The following is a 20,023-nucleotide window of genomic DNA, read 5'->3' on the forward strand; positions in this document are numbered from 1 at the left end:
GCGGCGAGGGCGCCATTTTTGGCCCTGGCATGAACTTCCTGCCGGCCGGGATCGGTAGCGGTTTCAGCCGCGCTGAGGGCGTGTGGAGGAGCCTGTCCCCGATGCTAAGGTTCGCGGTGCTTCTCCTCCGCGGGGTTCCTCCGAAACTGCGCCGGGAGCAGCACTCACCCGGGGACGCCCCAGCCACGGACTCCGCCCCGCAATGCCCGCAACAGCCATGGCCACCTTGCACCCCCTCGCCCCCCCGCCCGGTTCACGGTACGTAACTTCCTGCCATGCGGGGCGCGGGTGAGCCCTTGCGGAGGGCGGGCGCCGGGAGCACGGTAGCGCGGAACGAGCGGCGGCTCCGCCGCCTCCCGGCCGGAGCCCCCTTCTGCTCGGGTCTGGGGAGCCACCTGCGGGCGGCTGCGGGCTGGCCCTGGCCCGCGCAGTCACCGCCGGCCGGCGGGGCGGCGAGCCGTGTTACCGGGCTGCAGAATGCGCGAGAGCGGAAAAGTGAGAGGCCGTCGGTTTCGTTTCCCCACGTGTTTCCTCAGATGTCGGGAAAATTTAGTAAAATACCTTACTGGAGATTGTTTGCTGTCAGGGAATCTGTAACTGCTGTTGGGTCCTCGGTGCATTTTTGGGGGGTGGGGAGGAGAAGGCAGGATAGGCTCAATGTTCATTCACTGTTCTGTTCATTCAGATGTGAGTCGATGAGCAGAGGGGGAGACGCAGCAGAAAGTCCGGTAGCAGCAACAAGAACTTCTGCGTGCCCTGCACCTGTATGGCAACCTGAAATGGTTTCTGATGGCTTTATCTGATTTTTCTGTTGGTTTTATGGCCACCTAAGGAGCTGCTGCTGTGTTGAGAGGCCACTTTTGCTCTGGTGTCTGTTGCACATATGCAAAAGTGATTTTGTAAACTTTAAATCAACTTTGAGGCGGGCACATGGTCCCGCCGGGGAGGAAAGCACAGCACAGAGGTGCAGGGGAGCATGTGTGGCCAGAGGCCGCTGCTACTTTGAGTTTTGACTGTCGGGAGGTGATCAAAACTCGTGTTACTTGTCCTCCACGATGAGAGTGGCACAATCGGGAGCAGACAAACGGAAAGGTTCCTCCTTGCTGCTGTGTCATGCGTGCCTGGTGGGAACGAAGTAGTGACTCTCAGCAGAAAAGAACGAGACGTGAAGGACAAAAGCGTCGTTAATCGAAGCTCGGAAAGCCGGTGGGGACCTGAGCTTTCAGATCGCTGCTGTGCTGTTATCTCAGTCCCCCAGAAGAGAAGGCTCGCGTCAGCAGCCGGGAGGTTTCCCGGCCGTTCGGACCGGGTGCCACGGCCCGCCCGCAGGGGCGGAGCAGCGGGAGGGGGCGGCGCCGTCGGGCCGCGGGGGGCGCGCGCAGCGCCGCGCCGGAAGGGAAGCCGCGGCGGCGGGTGCGCGTGCGGGGCTGCGGCGGGGCCACGTGCGCCCGGTGCCGCGCGCGGGGCAGCGCCGCGGCCCGCCCGCCATGCCCGCCGCGCCGCCGTGAGCGCCGCACTCTGTGCCATGGGGCCGGACCTGGGCTGGGCCGCGCTGGTGCTGCTCTTCGCCGCCTCGCTGCTCACCGTGGCGGCCTGGCTGCTGCAGTACTGGCGGTCCACGGCCCTGCGAGCACTACGGCGCCGGGGAGCGGCGGGGGAGGAGGCCGGGGCCCGGGCACTGCTCGCGGCCCTTCTCGCCCTCAGGTCCCTACGGGAGCAGTGGCAGCGAGCTTGGGTGCGAGCTCTCAACAGCCAGGCGCGCCGGCACGGGGTACGGCAGGGCACGAGCCGGGGAGCGCGGGGAGCGGCGGCGAGGGGAGGCAGGCGACTCGCCTGCTCTTTGTTGGCGGCCCTTCTCCGCATGGCGCTCCGGCCGGAGGAGCGCTTCGGCGCCTTGCGGACGGCTCCGTTCGGCCTGCGTGGGAGCACGCTGCGGTGTGCGAGCGCGGAAAGGGCGCTCTGGGTAACCGTGCGGGTTGAGGCGATACTGAAGTCACTCTGATGTTTCCACAGCAATCTCTCCGAAATTTTCTGGTATTTATTTTCTTTAATCTCCCAGTATTTCCATCTGTAGTTTTGAAGTTCACGAAGGAGAGTATGACTTGATGATTCCATATGGAAATAATTCCATTATAGTTTGTGTTGCCTGCAACACAGGCAGGGACTTAATGCCCACAGAAACTGTGGTCCAAAGTCTATTGCAATTTTTTTTTTTTTAATTTTTATTTTTTTCTGTCGTATGAGTGGGAAGGGGTTGCCTTTCTGTTAAGTTGTATAGGGAAATCAAGAGCCAGAAAAGATTAGCAGGAAGCTGACATATTTGAAGAAAAAGCAGTTAAAGTCTTGAAGAACATGATGCAGACTTGAGTTTGAGTTTTCCAGCAAGACAGGAAAAGTATCAGGGTTTTTGACAAAGTGACAAATTCTAGGCTGGATTCAGTGTGAAGTGCCTTCTCCCACTGGACTTAGTGCTCCCCCACTTCCCCTGTAGAAACTCACCCTCTGCTTCTTTGCCCCTCTTATCACAATGCAATAGACATCGTGTCAAGGTATCACTAGTTTCCCATATGTGATACGCCGTCTTGAATTACTCAGACTATCGCAAAATAACCCCAGAATGTATAAATTCCAGAATTTAGGACTCCTGTAAAGGGAAGGTTAGCCAGTGGCTGAATTGGCATGGAGGCCCCTGGAAGGCCACACTTCAGTTTCTGCTGCAGCTGCTCCTTGTCTGGAGCATGTCTGCTCAGAAAGCGGCATTGCATCAGTGAGTTGCTGGGTCTAAAAGCTGTACTCTGAAGCAGGGTCTGGGAGTTTTCTGGAGGACCTTGTGGTATGTGAGATTCTGGATGAGATTTGGACTTTCCTGGAGGTGCGTATGTCTGTGAATTCAAGCTTTAACTGGACACCTTGTTTCCTTTCGCTGTATAAACAAGCTGAGGTGGGTAGAATTAGAGTATGTGATAGTTCTTAGTGCTGCCTGGATTTGTGAAAACAGTCTGGAGTGTCTCTGGAACCCCACATCATTCATCCTCCTTGGAACTAATGGGGTGGCTCTAACTACCGGGAACTAACAGAGTTTCTTCTTTGCAGAGTTCAGTGCAGATCACATTTGAAGAGGGTCCTCAGTTACCACAAGCTGCAAATATAAGTTGTGTGACATGCAAGGGACAGTCGGACCACAGCATGGTAAGGCTTTGCTGTTCTGAGCTGTACAGTTTGGTGCGATGGTGTGTTCTACAGAGACTGCTGAGGCCTTTCTGATGGAGATGGTGGAACCAGGGAGGTTTTGGGTGAGGTCTCTTTGGAGGAGTTTGGAGACCTGTCTGCTGTTTGGAGGCTCTGGAACTGTGCATTGGTGAGCTCTGCGAGGGAAGATGTGTTGGTGGAGCTGGGGTGTATGAAGGCTGAACCCAAATATCAGGTTTCTACTGTGGAGAGCAGAAGAGAGCTCTTTTCACAGCACAGGGTCTGAAGTGGCAGGTTTGCAGTGTGGAACTTGGCGAGAATAACACAGCTGCCTCATGCCAGGATATAAACTCATCTTCTCCTTTTCTTTTTAGGTGCTGTGCTGCCATCTGTCAGCTGAAGCTGTGAAATTCCCTGTCTCTGTTGCTCAGCAATCACCAGTTGCTGTTTCTGTGGACACGTATCATGTCACTTTGGCTGTGCTGCAGGCTCAGGTAAGGATTGCAAGAAGTTAAACATCGACCTGACTCCTCCATCTAGTCCCACATTGACCGAAGAAGGAGGACCTAATTCAGTGCAAATAAAGGCCTGGTTGGGCTAGAAGAAGCAGTGTGCTGTCACTGACATTTGGTGAGGTAGCAAATATTCCCCATCTGCATGCTGAGTCTTGTTTTCTGAGTCTTCATCTGCAGATTTTGGCTATAAAACATAGCTGTAAGAAATTCCAGAGAGCTTTGAGACATGGCAGCATTCTATACACTACTTTCAAGTGGGTATTTTAGAAGTGAGAAGTTCAGAGAATTCATTCCCTCATGGCATTTTGGAAGGGGGAAGGTATGTCCTATGGATATGTAAAAATATGGTGTCCTGGTAGTGGGTGAGAAAAAGAAATCTATGGTGAGGAGTAGTTTGCTTGTCAGTTCCCCTCATTACGTTCACAAGAGCATGATGCAGCTTTTTCTGTTTGTTGGATATTGGAGATGCTTATTCCAGCAAAGAATCTCTGAAATCATAATGGGTTGTAACTCCATAGTTACTTTTTGGCTGGATTTGATTCTTTTGAATGCAGTTTTGTAGTTTTGTTTCCATCATGATGAAGGACGCTGGAGGTAGTATCTTGCTTGGAGGCAGTGTGTTAATATGTGCACCAAAAAAAAAAAAAAAAGAAAAAAAAAAAAAAAACATGGCAAAATTAGAAGTAACTCAGTGGTAGTAGAAGCCAATCCCATGCTGTTGCAGACAGTTTGAAGCTTGCTCTGGAACCCTTTTGCTCTTAGAAGCTTTATTACAATTTTCAGCCTACTTTTATCAGGTCATTCCAGTTTGATTTTGTACCTCTTTTCTGTGGTTGTCTCCTCCAGAGATCCAGAGCTCCAGAGAGCTCCTCTCTCTTTAGCATGTAGTGTGCCTGCTGCCAGTCTGGTTATGGGCAGCAACGGCAGTTGCTTTTCATTTCTGAAAGGTCCCATTTTTCACATCTCATCCAATTGCTCCCCTACTCACTGGCATTTTCTAGGTCTCCTTGTCTGCACCTGGTGAAGTTTTGGGTTGATTGTTTGTGTAAGGAGTTGCATGTAGTATTCTAATTGAGGTCTTGCTGCTGCTGCTTTATGAAATGCAGGTTAGATTACCACATGCCTACCTGTGTTTTGGAATACTTTAAGTACTGTGTTCCCAACTGTGGCCTGTCTATTCTGCACACCTCTTGTTGGTTACTTACATGGCCACTGTGTCTCATATCTGTTGCTTTTGTCCGATGACCTTCTCTGTTGTCAGTAAATGTCAACCTGGCAATTGAGAAGTATATTGAATTTCATTACCTAATTTTTACTAGAGCGCTCAGGTGAGTTCAGTTCCATTCCTGTGTGGTTCTGCCTCTGTCTGTCACATTGATGATGCTTTTATGGGTACATGGGTGTGCAACTTTTTAACTTCAGCTAAACTACAGGATGGTGTATAGTTCGGTTTGTTGTTGTAGACTATTGGTGATCTAGGTAGGTGTTCAACCTGAGGATCATCTCCTAGAGATGCATTGTTACCTTATAAATGGTTGTGCTTACATTTGGCAATGCCTAAGTAATGTAACTCAGTAAATATCCTATGTATTGGTGCCCAGTTGGCCACTTTTGGATTATACTCTCCAGGCTTTTTCTTCAGTAAAAGAAAAAACGGATCATTTTTCCCTCTGGTGGTGCCTGGGCATCCAACCGCAGTGAAGGAAGCCAGATCTTGGTATGGAGCTTCTGCAGCTGCTTCATCCTGTAGTCCTGGGAGCACTTGCGGTTTTATGTTCTGTTTTTTACCATTGTGAAAATGATGTGAGGGCCTTTCAATTGCTGAATTTGGAATGGGGCAAAAATCACCTAATGTAAGCAGAAACTGTTTCTGACTATGGATATTTGTTCTGGGCCAGGTGGAGATCCACTTGGAGGAGATACAGAATGAGGGTCTCCTGGTGTCATGGACATTCAAAGACAGACCAGACTTGGACCTTTTTGTTCTTCCACGACTTGGGCTTCCTGAGGTGAGTGACTAACAATGAGAGGCTGACTGTGAGGGGGGGAAGGGAGGAAGGAGCAGAAACAGCTAGAAGGAAGGCTGCTGCGGAGGAGAAGGGTTGGCAACTCACTGCCATGGCCCTTTAGGGCAGTGGAGGGGATTCTTTCATCCTGTAATCGGTACTAACTCAACTGTGTCAAAGCAGCATCCTCAAGAGGGCTGAAGTGGCACCAGTATCTGTTGAAGGCTTTCAGTCTATATAGGTTCCTTTTGCTGTTGTCAGAGGTAGAGCTTGCAAAATAAGCTGGGTTGCCGCTTTCTTTGTGTGGTGTTTGTTGTTGTGTTGGTTAAGTTTGGTTGGTTTTTTTGGAGGGATTCATTAAGATTTAAGAGATTAATTTGGGGGGGAATCCCTGGGTTAGCAGTTTAATAAACAGAATGTGGGTGTGCTTGCACTTCCATAATCCAAATGGGTTGGTTGATTTGTTGTTACCTTTCTTAACTTTATCCTGAGTAGTTATAGGAATTCGGCTATTTTCCCAAAAGAGTGGTTGCACCACCTCCTGAGGTGGTGAGCATATGACAAGCTATAAAATCTGTATTGTCAAAATTTACACCAGATAAGCCAGTGTAAGAAGTAATGAGAGATAAGAAGTAGAGGCTTAATTTGTCTCATTTAGAAAGCTTGCGTTTGCCTGCAGCTGCTACACAGAAGCTTTAAGCTCTGAGGAGGGCGAGCTGGAATATGGGAAGAGTATTTGGGAGGTTATTACTGGGAGAATGACTGTATAGCATATTAGAGGCTTGAGAGGCAGATGGAGCTGTAAATGTGTCCGTCTTTTTATGACGTTCCTGCATTTTCCCTTGATTTATGGAGAGAAGGATGAAGGGAGAGCAGATCTGTCCACTATAAAGGATCTGATAGAGGATACCATTGTCAGTACGAAGCCAGCCATGGTGATGAATTTGCTGGCCTGTACCGCTAGAGCCAGTGCGGTAAGTCACTCTTCTTGTGTCATTCTTGTGCCTCAAATACAGGCCCCAAGACACTTCTGAGGGCCGAAGCTCAGGCAGAAATCCAAGGCTTGAGTTTTACTTCTGGGCAACAGCCAAATCCTGGCCTGCACTGGCCTGGTCATAGGAGTTTGGGTACTGTGACATGGTGCATAGGGATAATTAGAAATTGCTCCCAAGGGCAACTCCTTCCTAAATACTCTTTTTTTCTTGAATGCTGATAGTTGGTCATGTACTTGAGGAGCTGGACTGCCTGAGGTACATCTCTCTTTTGGCCGTCGCCCTTGCTTTGAACCCCAAGGCTCTGTCCCAGGCATCCTTTGCAGATACGTAATGGCCCATGTAGTTGACTGTCTGGTAGCCAGCAAGCTTGTTCTTGCCTGTCTCCTTCTCTGTCTGCCTTAAACTTCCCATCTGAAAAAACACAAGGGCCCACTGGAGGTCAATAGCCTTGGAAACCTGCAGCATCTCTTGATGGCTTTGCAGGTATTTCCCTGTGTCGGTGTGGGGAGCTATTTAATAGATACAAGGACAATGTGTCTTGTTGCTGTCTGGTGGCGAGGGAACGATAAAGGTGTCGGTCTCACTCTCGTCATTCCTCAGGTACCCAGCAATAAGGTGACTCGAGAGTCCCCGTCCAGAGTAGCAGCAGCCCCTCTGGGTTCTAAGCTGTTGCTCCGGAATCTTCGAGTGCTGAACTTGGGCTGCCAGGGGAAGGGAGGTAAGCGTGAAAACATTGCTAATCCACAGGGGCAAGTGTGCAGGTGGCGAGATTGGAGCGAGTGGATGTTTTGGGTTGGTTTGAATGGAAAAGACGGGACTCCCCTTGTGTGCGTGATGAACCACTGCCTCTTGTTGATGAGTGCACATGTGCCCTCTGTGTCTCTTGCAGGAGTTGGGGAGATACGCTGCGTGGCAGAGCTAGACAGCCCCCCGCAGCAGAAGTGGACGAGGCCAATGATAGGTAGCAGTTTTGGTGCTGCAGGAGAGATGGAGTGGAATGACGAGTTCTTTCTGTAAGTGTCTGCTTTCCTTCTGGCTGGCACAGTGTAGGTGGACTGACATGGTCTCTGGGCATCATTACCATGCTGCAGTAAGTGATGTGCACGGTGCAGAGGTGAAGTCTGCGCCACAAGGCAACGTCTGTTTATGCTGCCCCTGTGCTGGACCGCTGATTCCAGCATTTGGCCCCAGCTTGCATACATATTTCTCACTTCTCTGGACACTCCGTGTTTTAACTGGTTGGGCAGAAATGCTGATTGTAGGCGCAGCAGGTGCAATAGGGCTATAGCAGAAACAGCCTTCCAGAGGGATTGCCCTCTCAACTTCCACTGTCAGCTTACACAGTTCTGCAGGGTACACAAACCAGAGTTCTCATTTGTGTAGTTTGGTGCTCTAGTCATGTCCTCCACGGTAGTGCACGCTACTGAAACTTTGGAGAGGGTGATGAGGCATGTGAGATTTGAGGGAGGGGAGATAAAGAATGAGGTTGTTTGGTCCATGGCCACTTAAAATAAGATTGCATAACACCAACCTGTCTTTGGTTCCAACAGGGAATTAGGACCTAGAAGCAAAGAACTGAAACTACAGGTGCTGGGAAGCAGCGACAGAGGGGGAAGTGAGTACGAATAGCCATAAGATGGGTTTTAAGACTGGGAGGCAAAAATACCTAAGGGACTCACTATGCTTTAAGCTCATGCTGGTTCTCTGTTGGTACAACGTGTGATGACTTGTGCAAAGGATTTTTCACATTTAGCTTTATGTGAGTTTCTGTGACTCTGTGAAGTCACTCGTTCTGTTCTTCTTGCCAAAACGGTCTGGGTCTGACCTTGAATCGGGAGGTTCCTGTGGCCTGCCTGTCTGCATTCTGAAGCAGGGAGAAGCATGCAGGATTTTGCCTCCTGTATTAGGAGAGCTTTGCATAAGGCTCTTAACTGTGTTTTTGTACTCAGTCGGGGACTAACTACAGCGTCTATTTTTGATGGAGGCCACACAGTGGTCACATTTTTAAGGAAGTTGATTCCTGAATTGTTAAAGAGGAGCAGAGGAGCACTGCTTTCCCCTTCTCCCTCTTGAACCTGGGAGTTAGTGGAGTTGTGGTGATTTGCTGTGTTGGCCCATTGTGCTGCTTTCCAAAAACAGGGATTACCTTGGAGTTGTCTGAGGTGCTGAGGTCACATGAAGTGTTTCATTTTTGCTCTTCCGTCTTGCAGATGTGCTGCTGGCATATGCCACACTTTTGATAGATTCTTTGGGCAAGCAGCCCTCTGGGAGACAGGTCTGCTCACTGGCCCCGGGAGCTGGACAGTCGCTGGCAGCTGAAGCTACCATTACATTGGAGGTGAGCTTGTGACCCCACAAGCTCTGCATGCATGTATGCTCTGGAAGAGTTCATAATGTGAGTCTCTAGCCGGAGACATGCATGTTTGGACCTGAGCTTAGCACAGAGGGCTGGCAGACCCTTGTGCCATGGAGAGGTGGATGTCACCTGACCCTCAGTCCCTGAGCCTCCCACTGTTGAACTGATACTGTACTGGGGATGGCTCCTTGGTGCCCAGAGCTGTAGCTTTTGTTGCCCAAGCATGCCTGCCTTTCCATCTGGGAAGAAGAGTGCCTCTCTGATCAGTGCTTTACTGTTTATAGCTGCTGTTCCAGGAGTCTTCTGCATCTTTGAATGCTCCGCATGCCACATCTCTGCGAACCAGCATCACCCCCACTAAGAAGGTGGAGATGGACCGGACCATCATGCCTGATGGCACCATTGTGACTACTGTCACCACAATTCAGTCCCGGCCCAAGGCAGACTGCAAACTGGGTGAGGCTGCACAGCAGCAGGTGTATTGTTCAGGTGGCTACTACGGCAGCACAGGCTTAGCTGCGATATTCCCATGCCTGCTCATGAAGGCAGTAGCAAAACCATTTAACCATCACACCTGGTTATTGCAGGCTCATGCTTTACGTATTGCTTTTGGTGTGTGGGTCAGAACACAGCCATCCATGCTGTTCCCCTAGCATCTTCATGGCTGGCTGGAAACTCTTGTAGCCCTAGGGGAGAGAGTTGCAGTTCTGTGTCTGGGGGAGGTGAGGGAAGGATGAACCTTTCAAGCGCCCTTTTGGTGGCAGGAGGTCTAATGCATATGCTGCCACATGACCTCTGTGCGATGTCAGGCTAAGTGTTTAGCCATGCTTTCTCTAGTTTCTTCACTGCTAAAGAAGTTATGCTGAACATACTGATTGTGGAGCCAAAAGCATGTTGACCTGGCTTACTAGGGGTTGTTGCTTGTTGCGGTCTGGCATCCTGGTGAATGTGGTACTGGATATTCCAAGAGGTGGGGCTGGGAAATGATGTGAATGAGGTATTGCTGTGCGTCTGCTTCACAGGACTGCAGCCCAGAAAGGCAACCTGGCTGCATCAAAATATGTCCTGGGCTGCATCAAAAGAGGCGTGGCCAGCAGGTCAAGAGAGGTGATTCTCCCTCTCTGCTCTGCTCTTGCGATACTCCACCTTGAGTACTGTGTCTGGCCTTGTGGTCCCCCAGCACATGAAAGACATGGGCCTCTTGGAGTGAGTCCAGAGGAGGACCACTAAGTTGGTCACATACCTGGAACACCTACCTCCCTGTGAAGAAAGGCTGAGAGAGTTGGAGCTGTTTAGGCCAAAGAAGAGAAGGCTTTGGGGAGACATTACAGCAAGTGCCTTCCAGTGCCTAAAAGGAGCCTTACAAGAAGGCCGAAGAGTGATTTTTTTACAAGGGCACGTAGTGATAAGGCAAGGGGGAATGGCTCTAAGCTGAAGGAGGGTAGATTTATATTAGCCGTTAGGAAGAAGTTTTTCCCTCTGAGGGTGCTGAGTTTCTGGCACAGGTTGCCCAGGGAAGCTGTAGCTGCCCCATCTGTGGAAGTGTTCAAGAGCAGGCTGAATGGTGCTTGGAGCAGCCTGGTCTAATGGCAGTCTGGTTGGAACTAAGTGGTCTTTAAGGTCTGTTCCAACCCAAACCATTCAGTGGTTCTGATTTTTTCCCATTAGGCTTCTTACTGCTTTGTTGCCACAGAGCCTTACAGACCTGCCTTGCTGGCTCTCCAAATGCTTGCTTGAGGCTTTTTGGGGTTGTGTGTAGGAGGTACAGTATGATAGCATTGTAGTGTAAGCTTTGTGCCCATTTACTGGTATCTCGGTGTCTCTTTTGCTGTGAAGATTCACCATCGAGGTCGCCTTCCAAAGTGGAAGTGACTGAAAAGAAGACAACAGTGCTCTTGGAGACCGGCTGTCCTTATGGCCACTTGCCCAGCAGTAGCCGTAAGTGCTTGGAAATTTGAGGCTCTTACTGAAGTAACTGTGTTCCTTAGCCTGTTTTAGAAAGTGGCAGTCTGAGTGTGGTTCCCTGAACTTGCTTGCGTGTTCTGCTTCAGAGAATGTCCAAGTGCCTGAGTGAAGGTGGGGGCAGAAGGCTGGTGATGGTGGTGTGTGGGCAGGTAAAAGGCATTCCCCTTTGATTATCCAGTCAGTGACTATGAGTGTTTCCTTGCTTGACAAGAACTTTCCAGGCTATCCAGACCCAAACAACTTTGGTTACCCTGCACTTGGGGCTCTGATTTTGTCTAGAACAGAGCATTGCAGCCGTTTTGACAGTTTGCTGCCAAAGCAAACTATTGGGAGTCTTTGGAAATCTTTGTTGAGTGGCGGGGGGGGGGGGGGGGTGTGTATTTTAATCATATGCCTGGTGGGAAATGAAACTTTTCAAGTACCTGAAAAAAGCCAAGAGCTACCTACACAGAGCTTCCTCCATTTTGTTTATTTGGACAACTCTGTCATAGACTGTGGGTGGGGAAAGTACATTTGTGTGCATGTAAGTTACCTATTGCAAGCATCGTGGTCCGCGAGTGACTTTTTCCCTCCTGCTGAAGGTTGCTTTTCCAAGCATCGGTATTTTTCTTGTGCTCAGGGGATAGCCATTTGCCCAATGGCTTGGATCCAGTGGCTGAGACGGCAATCAGGCAGCTAACTGAGACGAATAACAAGACCACCAAGAAGACACCAACAAAACGTAGTACACTGATCATCTCAGGAGTGTCCAAGGTCTCTGGTAGTTAGGAGCTGAATTTCTAGTTTGGGAGGTTGTTTCTAGGGATGCATGTGTGAAACTAACGTGTCCTGCAGGGACCGGTGTGGGAAGGTTCCAGCATGGATGACTGGCTCATCAGAAGCCTTTTGCTGCTTCCCAGGGAGTATTAAAAGGTTCCTTGCCAGTCTGCAGGGCAGCTGGCAGTGGGAATTCACAATGGGCAGCTGCAGAAAGGGATCTGGCTGCCATAACTGGTTTTGAACCTTGTGGAGAATATAAGGAGTTCTCCTTGAACTTTGCTTTGGGAGTGAGGAATGTGCAGCAGAATGCTTTGTAATTGGCCACATCCCAGTATACTTCAGCCAAAGAGTGACAATTGTCCATTGGTGCTGTCTAGCACGTATAATCTGAACTGGGCCACCCATATGTAGGTGTAGATGAAAGTAGACAGATTAATGCAATTCTTTTGATCTTGTGTTCATGTCTGTCTGCCCCTCTAACCCCCCCTTCAGGTACCTATTGCTCAAGATGAAATGGCACTTTCTCTGGGTTATGCTGCATCACTGGAGGCCACAGCGTATGGGGACTCTGAGGCAGAGAGCACAGCTGACCAGATGCACGATTTTACTGAATTGTCGCAGCCGCTGGAAGCACCGCCATTGGGTCAAAGGGACAGTCAGGAGCTGGATGAGACAATGCGATCAGACATCTCTGAAAGACCATCCATGGAAGATGTTGAGTCTGAAACTGGCTCCACGGGAGCCCTTGAGACAAGGAGCTTAAAAGATCACAAAGGTAAGGATGAACTGTTAGGTAGGGTAGCTAAAGTGAGCCCATCACATTGGCAGTACATGAGGACAAAGTGACATCCAGGTTCCCCACCCAAGGATGAGGTCTGCAGCCACCTTTCAGCATAGCAAAGAGCAGCTTCTGATGGAGCCAGGAAGAGCTCCTGGCTTGTTTTTCCTCTGGAGTGACTTGAAAGACCTTCATTTATAGGTGTGTGATTCCTGTAGCCTTTCAAGTTTCTGTGCTCTCTTAGATGGGAGCTCTGTGCAGTCTGTGTACTATAGAGAACCCTTATCTCTCCCTGGTCTCTAGGTCCACAGGTCAGGCGCGTGTCCATAAATAATGATTCATCCTCCGAATTTGGCCACCTGTGGTGTGGACATGGAGGCTGCCCAGCAGTATGGATTGTATGGGCCTTGATTGCCCTCCTTTCTCTGTTAGTATTGATGTAGCTAGTGCCTCTAACCTGTTGTAAGATGTCCACACAAACTCACTTCTTTTAAATGATGGAGTGGGCTGCCCCAACCTAGCTGCTCTCCTGGCCTTTCTGCACATTTGTCAGGTGGATGGTGCACCTTGGATTTTTCTGCTCCCGACTTACGTAAAGAAATGCAAATCAAAATCTTGATTACTCAGAATATTAGAGTAGGACAAATTTTAGGGAGTTGTACCCTGTTGCAACTAGGTATGGTTTGAGCTGTAGAGGCCCCTTTTTTCAATGTCAGTGGGTGGTAGAAGGGTGTGCAACCCAGATTCCCAAGAGGGCTGGCGGTTGGGGAAAAGAGGGAAAATGGAAAGCAAACCCCCTCTGTAGGAAATACTGTTGTAGTGTTATATGGCATGCAGGTTTTGGATGTGTCTTTCTGATCCATTTGCAGTTGAAAGCAATTGGTATCTCCACCTTCTCCTGCTTGTGGTAGTCATAAGGAGCCGTTGGCATTATTTACCTCCAGACTGGACACGTCATGAAAACGTGGGCAGTTGTTCCAGGCACTAGGTGACAAAGTTAATCCCTGTGCCCTTGAGACAGGCTGGTCTCAGAGGCCTTTTCCATCTTGTATGTTACTCTCAGGGTCTTCAGGTTCAGATGATCTCACTTGTTTTCCATTCATACAAGCATTGGTTTTCATTTGAAATGCTGCATGCTTCCGCTGTGAGGAAGATATTGTGTAAAAGGAAGTTTATGTAGAGGGGAGATGGGACGGAATATTTAGTGAGGCAGTGTTTGTTGGTGTTGCAGTCTGTCACAAACTGAGACTTTGCCTTGTGTTTGGAAACTGGGATTAGCTGACCCACTGTGCACTTCTGCCATTGAGGACAGCTGCATATCCAAGAATGGCCGAGTGTGTTACTGTCCCTGAAACTTGCCAGTGCAGGACGCTATCGTGGTTTCTGTCTCCTTCCTGTCTCTGCAGTTAGCTTTCTTCGGAGCGGTACCAAGCTCATCTTCCGGAGAAGGAGCAAGCAGAAGGAAGCGGGCCTGAGCCAGTCACACGATGACTTGTCCAATGTCACTGCCAACTCCACCACCAGAAAGAAAACTGGTAGCTTCTCTCACCGCCTCATCAAACGCTTCTCCTTCAAGTCTAAATCCAAATCTAAAGGTAGTGACAACACATCAGCTGGTGCGAACTGAAGGAGGGAGAAGCCCATGGAAAGATTTCTCAGAGATCGTTTTCTAGTCTCTTGTCTTCCCACTCCATGGTATCTGTGACTTGGAGACCAGTTCTTTCCAACCTTGGCTGAGGGAAGACACCCCAGTGCTTAATGCTGTTCGGGGAGTGGAGGTAGCAAACCTGGGACTTGGCCTATTTGGCTGCCTAGGCTTAGCCTTCTCTGCTTGTTGCACCCCACCGTGCTCTCCCAGAAAATCCAGGTGGCGTGCTAATCCCCCTGGGGGTTCCAGGAACTGCAGAAATTACTCCGTGTGTGTCATCAGGTGCCTCATGGAAAAAGGGACAGGTCTCTCAAGTGGCAACCTTCAGAGTTAAAATCCAGAAACTACTGGGTTATTAGCTCCCATGCTGAGAAGTGTGGGATGTAGCCTCATTGAGCTCTTCCAGTGACAGAGGATGATGCAGTCACTGATGATCTAAACACTACTATTGCTTGTGCTCAGTGCAGAGGCTGTCACTTGAGGTGTGCTGCAGGGTGATGTGTTCCTAGGCTGTGAGCTCTCAGGAGACAGCTGTCAGAGTTGTGATCCTCCAGCTGGCTCTGCCATTGGAACAGTCTCTGGTTCAGACAGCTCTGAGGAACCCCTGTTTTCTGTGCTCTGTTGGTGAAGGAAGAAGTCTCTAAGAAGAAGGAAGTTTTAACCGCTGCACAAGTTTTTGTAGAAACCCTCGCCCTCGCAAGAATGCCTGCTCAGAGATGTTGGTTCTGCCACCCTGTGCAGCCACGTGTGACACAATGCTCCTTCCACATCTGTGTTCTTGAACAGGGAAGAGCCTGTACTGAATGCACACACCAGCTATTGTATGAGCAGATCCCTTACTCTTGGGGGTGGCTGGGGATGTTGCCAAAGGGCTGCCAGGTTGTCTCCCAGACGAGCCATGGTTCTCATGCCAAGGACTGGCACCATGCTGGGGATGGATGGCAAAGAATAAGGCAAGGAATGTCGTCAAGGGCAGTCTAATGGTGAGCCTGAAGGCACATGGCAAAAGAGGAAAGAGTTTACATGTTGTCACTGATGGGTTTCCTTTAGTACAGGGAATCTTTCTGGATTGTATTTGGTATTTCCTTTCTTCTTGCAAATACGGTCCCCCCTGTTCAAACAGGGTATTTCTGCAGCAGGTATTTGCAGAGAGGGAGAGAGGTGTGGGGGAAAATAAAATCCCTGTGCAGGAGGAGACCGTCCTTCTAGAGAAACAGTTGTCCAGTCTCCTGGCCCATACACATTTTATCTATAATATCCCCAGAAGTTCCCTTCAGATAGCACATAACAATGCTCTTTGGAGAAACGCTCACGTCCTGTCAACATCCCTGGTTTGAGCGAAACCTCCTGCTCTCCTGTGGGTTGTTGAGTTAAGGCAGTGGGACGGAGGGGAGGAAAAACCTCACAGAACAGCTATTTCCCAGGCCTGACTGGATTCTCTAGCTCTGCTCTTCCATCAGAGTATCTCCTGTGGTGGTGTCTGTTGCCCTTCCTTGTACAGGATGCTGCCAACTGAAAAAGCAGTTCTTTTGATGGTGCAGGTAAAACGTGTTTCTTGGAAGGACAAACCCTGACTTGCTGATACTGCTGCCATGTGCTGTTTCCAAGGACCAGAACATGTTTGGTGTGCTGCAGGAAAAGGATTTACAGGTGGCTGTTTCTTGCGAATTTGTACAGGTGGGGAAGACCAGAGTTACCAAGGGCCGTAATTGAAAGTGCCTGTGTGTGCTAGTAGTGAGGGGCTCTTGGATCTTTTTCCTGTTCATTCCTCACATGATTGGGCATGTATGAATCTGAGAAATCATATGGGTTCAGCTGGCTGACCAGGAACCTCTACATCTGTTTTGGTCTGGGAGTCATTGTCATCCCCAAGTTCTGTCGTGTCTTTGATCCTTGTCCGCATGGCACTGTGGCTTTGTTTGCACTTCCATGTACTACGGATGCCAGAGAACTCGCTGAGAATAATTTTCCTTGATGTGACGAACGGGTTTGTACTACAGTGCCATTAGAATTAGGCCATCTGTTGCTTGCCTATAACACTCCAGCCACTGCTTTTACATCAGCTTTTGCTGGGTTGGTGCCATGCAGTGCTGTTGCATGCGGTGTGACACACCCTTGTTCCCAAAGTCTTAGAGTTTGGTTTCAATTTGTTACTCTCTGTTGCACCATCCCCTCTATGACTTGTAGCTACAACGGTACTTTATGTTCGTGTTTCGATTTCATTTATTCATTTGAACACCATTTCAAGGTACTAAACCTTGAAGATTTGAACCCAGACAGCACCACTTCTCTGGTAGGAGACTGAAGCCTTGCACTAGAAATTCTGGTTTGAGTGGAAGAGCCTGTGGCTCTTCAGTTGTGGGTTAATTAAGGCTCTGCCGTGCGTTTCGTTTGATAGTCCCATGTTCTTTAAACTGTGAGAGCTTGAGTTGTCTTGGTGTGTAGTGGCTGGAGGTGAACATCGAGGGTCACTGTTATTTGGAATCGGGGATCCAAGGCTCATGTACACAGTGAGGACTGTGAGGGCTAGGCAATGTTGTTCTTGTCACTGTTGACTGGAGGCAGAAAAGACAAGGTTTCTGTCTGACAAACACACCTAGATTCTTGACCAGCATATTTTGGTCTGGCTTGTAGGAGGAGGTGATAGGAAAGGAAGTAAAACAGAAGCTCAAGTTACTCACTTGCCTTTCTAGCTATGTTAAATGGGCAGTTCCTGTCATGTGTCTGTGGCTTTCCTGTTTTGTTCCTGGTTTGTTGCTCCAGGCTATGCCTGCCAGTGACTTGCAGTGGAGGTATGGTTTTTGATTTTGGACTTGATGTGGTGGAAGACGCCTGCAATGTGTTTAGCAAAGTGAGTGGTACATGGGAAGCATGCCAGTAGGGGCATATCTTCCCTTGAATTTTTAGCAGTGTTTTTTACCACTGGGAGTAAATTGTGCTGCAAAACAGTGTCTGGTTAGCTTGCAAAGGAAAGGGATGTTGTCAAGTGCTGGCAGAGTGTATCCCCAAATATTAGGTCCTACATCTGCTTGTGTTTCCTAGAGGAGATGCATTTTTTGACATTTTGTTCCTTCTCAAAGTTGTACAGCATAGGAGTGGTATTGTAACCTTTTATCATCTTTTGAATGTTCTCTGTAAGTGCAGACTTTTTCAGGGTTGTTGTTTAAAGAGCAGAGGGATTGCAGAGCATGGATCTGCTGTGTGCATTGGAAATTCTTTAGTTCTTATACTCTCCTCATTAAATGTGTTGATCTTTCCTCTTCTTATCTTTACAAGACACTCTTTCTGGCCCACAGAGACGTTTTCATCCCCCAGGCAGTAGGTGCTGGTTTTGTTAGTCCCGACTGTTAAAGCATGGGTGGCTCTTCCTGGCTTCTCAGAGGCATGAATGAATTGGCCTCGTGGTGGAGGTGTGATTATTGGTGTGAGAAACAATTTGTCTATCCCAATCTTCTCAGATGGTAAGAGAAGGTCACACAGAGTTTTGTTCTACAGAAGCTGCAAAGACAAAGTCCCTGGGAATTTGCCCTCACAGAATGGCTGCTTTAAGAAACCTCTTTTGTATTGAATCCCCACTTCTGTTTCTGGCTTTAGGACAGAAAAAATGCTATTTGAAATCTACTTTCACTGTTTAACTTCTTCCAGATACCTGTACCCTTGCCTCGGTGCATCTGTGGGCTCTGTGGCATTTCATAATGGTTGGGACCACAGAGTAACCCCATGAATGGCGCTGGCCACCATCAAAATTTTTAAGCTCACGTGATCTGCAGTTGGCAGATTGTTGTCTCAGGGTAGGCTTGCTATTTGCACCTTGTGAAATTGGTCATTGACCAAATATATGATGGAAGAGGAACAGCAGAGCAGTGGGCTTGAATGCATGGAGGCTTCAACCTGCATATGAGGGCCTGCTTTCCAGATGCTGTTTTGCTACTGGCTGCACAAGCAGAACAGTGACTTGTACATGAAGCCAAAGTAGGCATTGTGTTGAGATTATTTTGGGGTTTTGTTTGTTTTGGTTTGCTTGGAGGGTTTTTTGGTGTGTTGGGGGTTTCTTGTTTGTTTGTAGGTTTTGTTTGTTTTGTTTGTTAGTTTCCTATTTTGGCTGAACAGATTTACCTGTGTATTTTTACTTTTCCAAAGAAAATGGATTTATGCTATCTGAAAGCTGTAACAATGCTTGTAAGTATATTTCTGTCTGGATCTTCTCCCTATGCTTAGGCAAGGCTTTAGGAGTCCTGTCATTCACAAAATCCTCAGTATTGGCCCATGAGAGATATCCTCTTGAGTCAGTGGAAAACAGACACAGGAAAAAATGAAGGGAACTTCAAAACCTCAGTGAGGGTGCCATAGGATTTAGCATGATGGATGTCTGAGGCCAGACAAATTTGGTGCACTGATGTGTATTTGCACGTGCTTATCATTAGAGCATACTCTGCAAATGCCTATACTGGTAATGGTGCAAGTGACTGAGGGGTGCAAGTGACTGAGGATGACAGTGCCGACAGATGGGGCAGGAGAGTGGCTGTACCAGCTTCTGTGGCATTCATATCCATTTCTTGCACAGACTTCTGTGGGGGCAGACCTGAGCAAGCAAGTCCAATTCCTGTCCCTGCACGCACCCTTGTGCAGCTTATGCAGTTGAGGGTGGGGTTTTAGGCAGCTTGACTCATGGGGAAGAGCGAGGGGAGACTACCTGGGTGGGGAGCAAGTTCAGTGAAGGGGAATGTGATTAAAAGTTCTTCAAACAACAGGCAGGTGTTTTTAGACTAGAACTGGGCGTATGGCAAATGTTTTTGTAAAATATTTTAGCTTTAGCAAGCAATGCTATAGTTTCTCTTGGGTCATTGTTTGCTAAACCTACAGAGAAGTAATTTATGAGTAGCTGTGGAGATGCTTGAGTGTTTGGAGCATTGTTGTTTGTGGTCTTTTTGCATTGTTCCCTCCATCCCACCTCCCCTACTGCAAGGTCATGGTGAGTCTCAGGGTAGAGTAACAGTTCCAGCGGTGGTCAAATTTCTGGCAAAGGTGTGCATGTGATAGTGCAGCTCCGTCTACAGTGTGACTGCTCCACATCACCTTCCCTTGCTTTGTAAGGTACTGGACCAAATACCCACACGGAATTTGAATTAACACCCCTCCTTGTGTGTGCTCTTTTGTACTTTGATGCTTTCTCTTTGGGTGGAGTATTTTGACCCCACATTGTTCAGGTGGGAAAGAATTGGAGCTGTGCAACTAAAAATGAAAATAAAACTACATATGACTAAATGAAGTTCTTGCACCTTTGTAAATATCAAAGAAGAATTCTATTGCTGTGTAATGGCTGAATCTGTTAATTTATTAAACCACATGAAAATCAAAACCTGAGTCTTGACTTCATACCTGTTGTAGTGCTGTGAATTTCTCTCCAGCCTGTCCCTGTCTCCCCTGAATTCTCCCACTGAAATGATGGCAAACTGTATACCCATGCAACTGTCTGTAACACCCCAAAACATTTAAATATGAGGGGGTAAATCAAAGTTCCTTTACTCTGGGTTGGCACACAGGAAAAATACCTGGAGTGGAGGAGAAGGTGAGTAGGGTATGAGGGTTTAGGTGGGGTCCTTCCAAAAAAGGGAGGTTACAGCCCAAAAATGCTTAGGAGTTTAGGGGGTGTGTTTGTTCAAAAATACTGTAGTGGTTTTGGTTTGTTTGGTTTGTTGGATTTAATTTTTTTGTTGACTTTGATGTTTTTATATTTTTAAAATATATTTGTATTTTGATTTTTATTTGAGGGAGGATTGAAGTATTGAAAGAGGTAATACTTTGGGCTTTG

General features: G+C 48.4%; 1 protein-coding gene across 5 annotated transcripts; it reads left to right on the plus strand.

The window, feature by feature from the left end:
- Positions 1-125: 125 nt before the first annotated feature.
- Positions 126-19,570, plus strand: C2CD2L (C2CD2 like). Of its 5 annotated transcripts, none has more exons than XM_072918222.1 (15): positions 265-495; positions 686-1,771; positions 3,094-3,189; positions 3,564-3,683; positions 5,603-5,713; positions 6,568-6,684; positions 7,306-7,423; positions 7,595-7,718; positions 8,256-8,320; positions 8,916-9,043; positions 9,346-9,517; positions 10,898-10,999; positions 11,646-11,779; positions 12,278-12,560; positions 13,970-19,570. In XM_072918222.1, the coding sequence occupies exons 2-15, from the start codon at positions 1,526-1,528 to the stop codon at positions 14,188-14,190; spliced, it is 2,037 nt and encodes a 678-aa protein (XP_072774323.1). In that variant the 5' UTR covers positions 265-495; positions 686-1,525; the 3' UTR covers positions 14,191-19,570. The 5 variants fall into 5 exon arrangements, with proteins under 5 accessions (XP_030146882.1, XP_072774323.1, XP_030146877.1 ...); XM_030291017.4 differs by having other exon boundaries at positions 6,571-6,684; XM_072918223.1 differs by having other exon boundaries at positions 686-1,735.
- The last annotated feature ends 453 nt before the right edge of the window (positions 19,571-20,023 follow it).

This window comes from Taeniopygia guttata, chromosome 24 (assembly GCF_048771995.1).
Source record: "Taeniopygia guttata chromosome 24, bTaeGut7.mat, whole genome shotgun sequence".
NCBI lineage: Eukaryota > Metazoa > Chordata > Aves > Passeriformes > Estrildidae > Taeniopygia > Taeniopygia guttata.

What these genes read in the sequence shown, in the direction of transcription:
- C2CD2L (XM_072918222.1), top strand. Translation starts at nt 1,526, where the DNA reads ATGGGGCCGGACCTGGGCTGGGCCGCGCTGGTGCTGCTCTTCGCCGCC. An exon ending in TGGAATGACGAGTTCTTTCT is followed by an intron (nt 7,719 to 8,255) that starts GTAAGTGTCTGC and finishes TGGTTCCAACAG; the next exon opens with GGAATTAGGACCTAGAAGCA. An exon ending in GAGCTTAAAAGATCACAAAG is followed by an intron (nt 12,561 to 13,969) that starts GTAAGGATGAAC and finishes CTGTCTCTGCAG; the next exon opens with TTAGCTTTCTTCGGAGCGGT.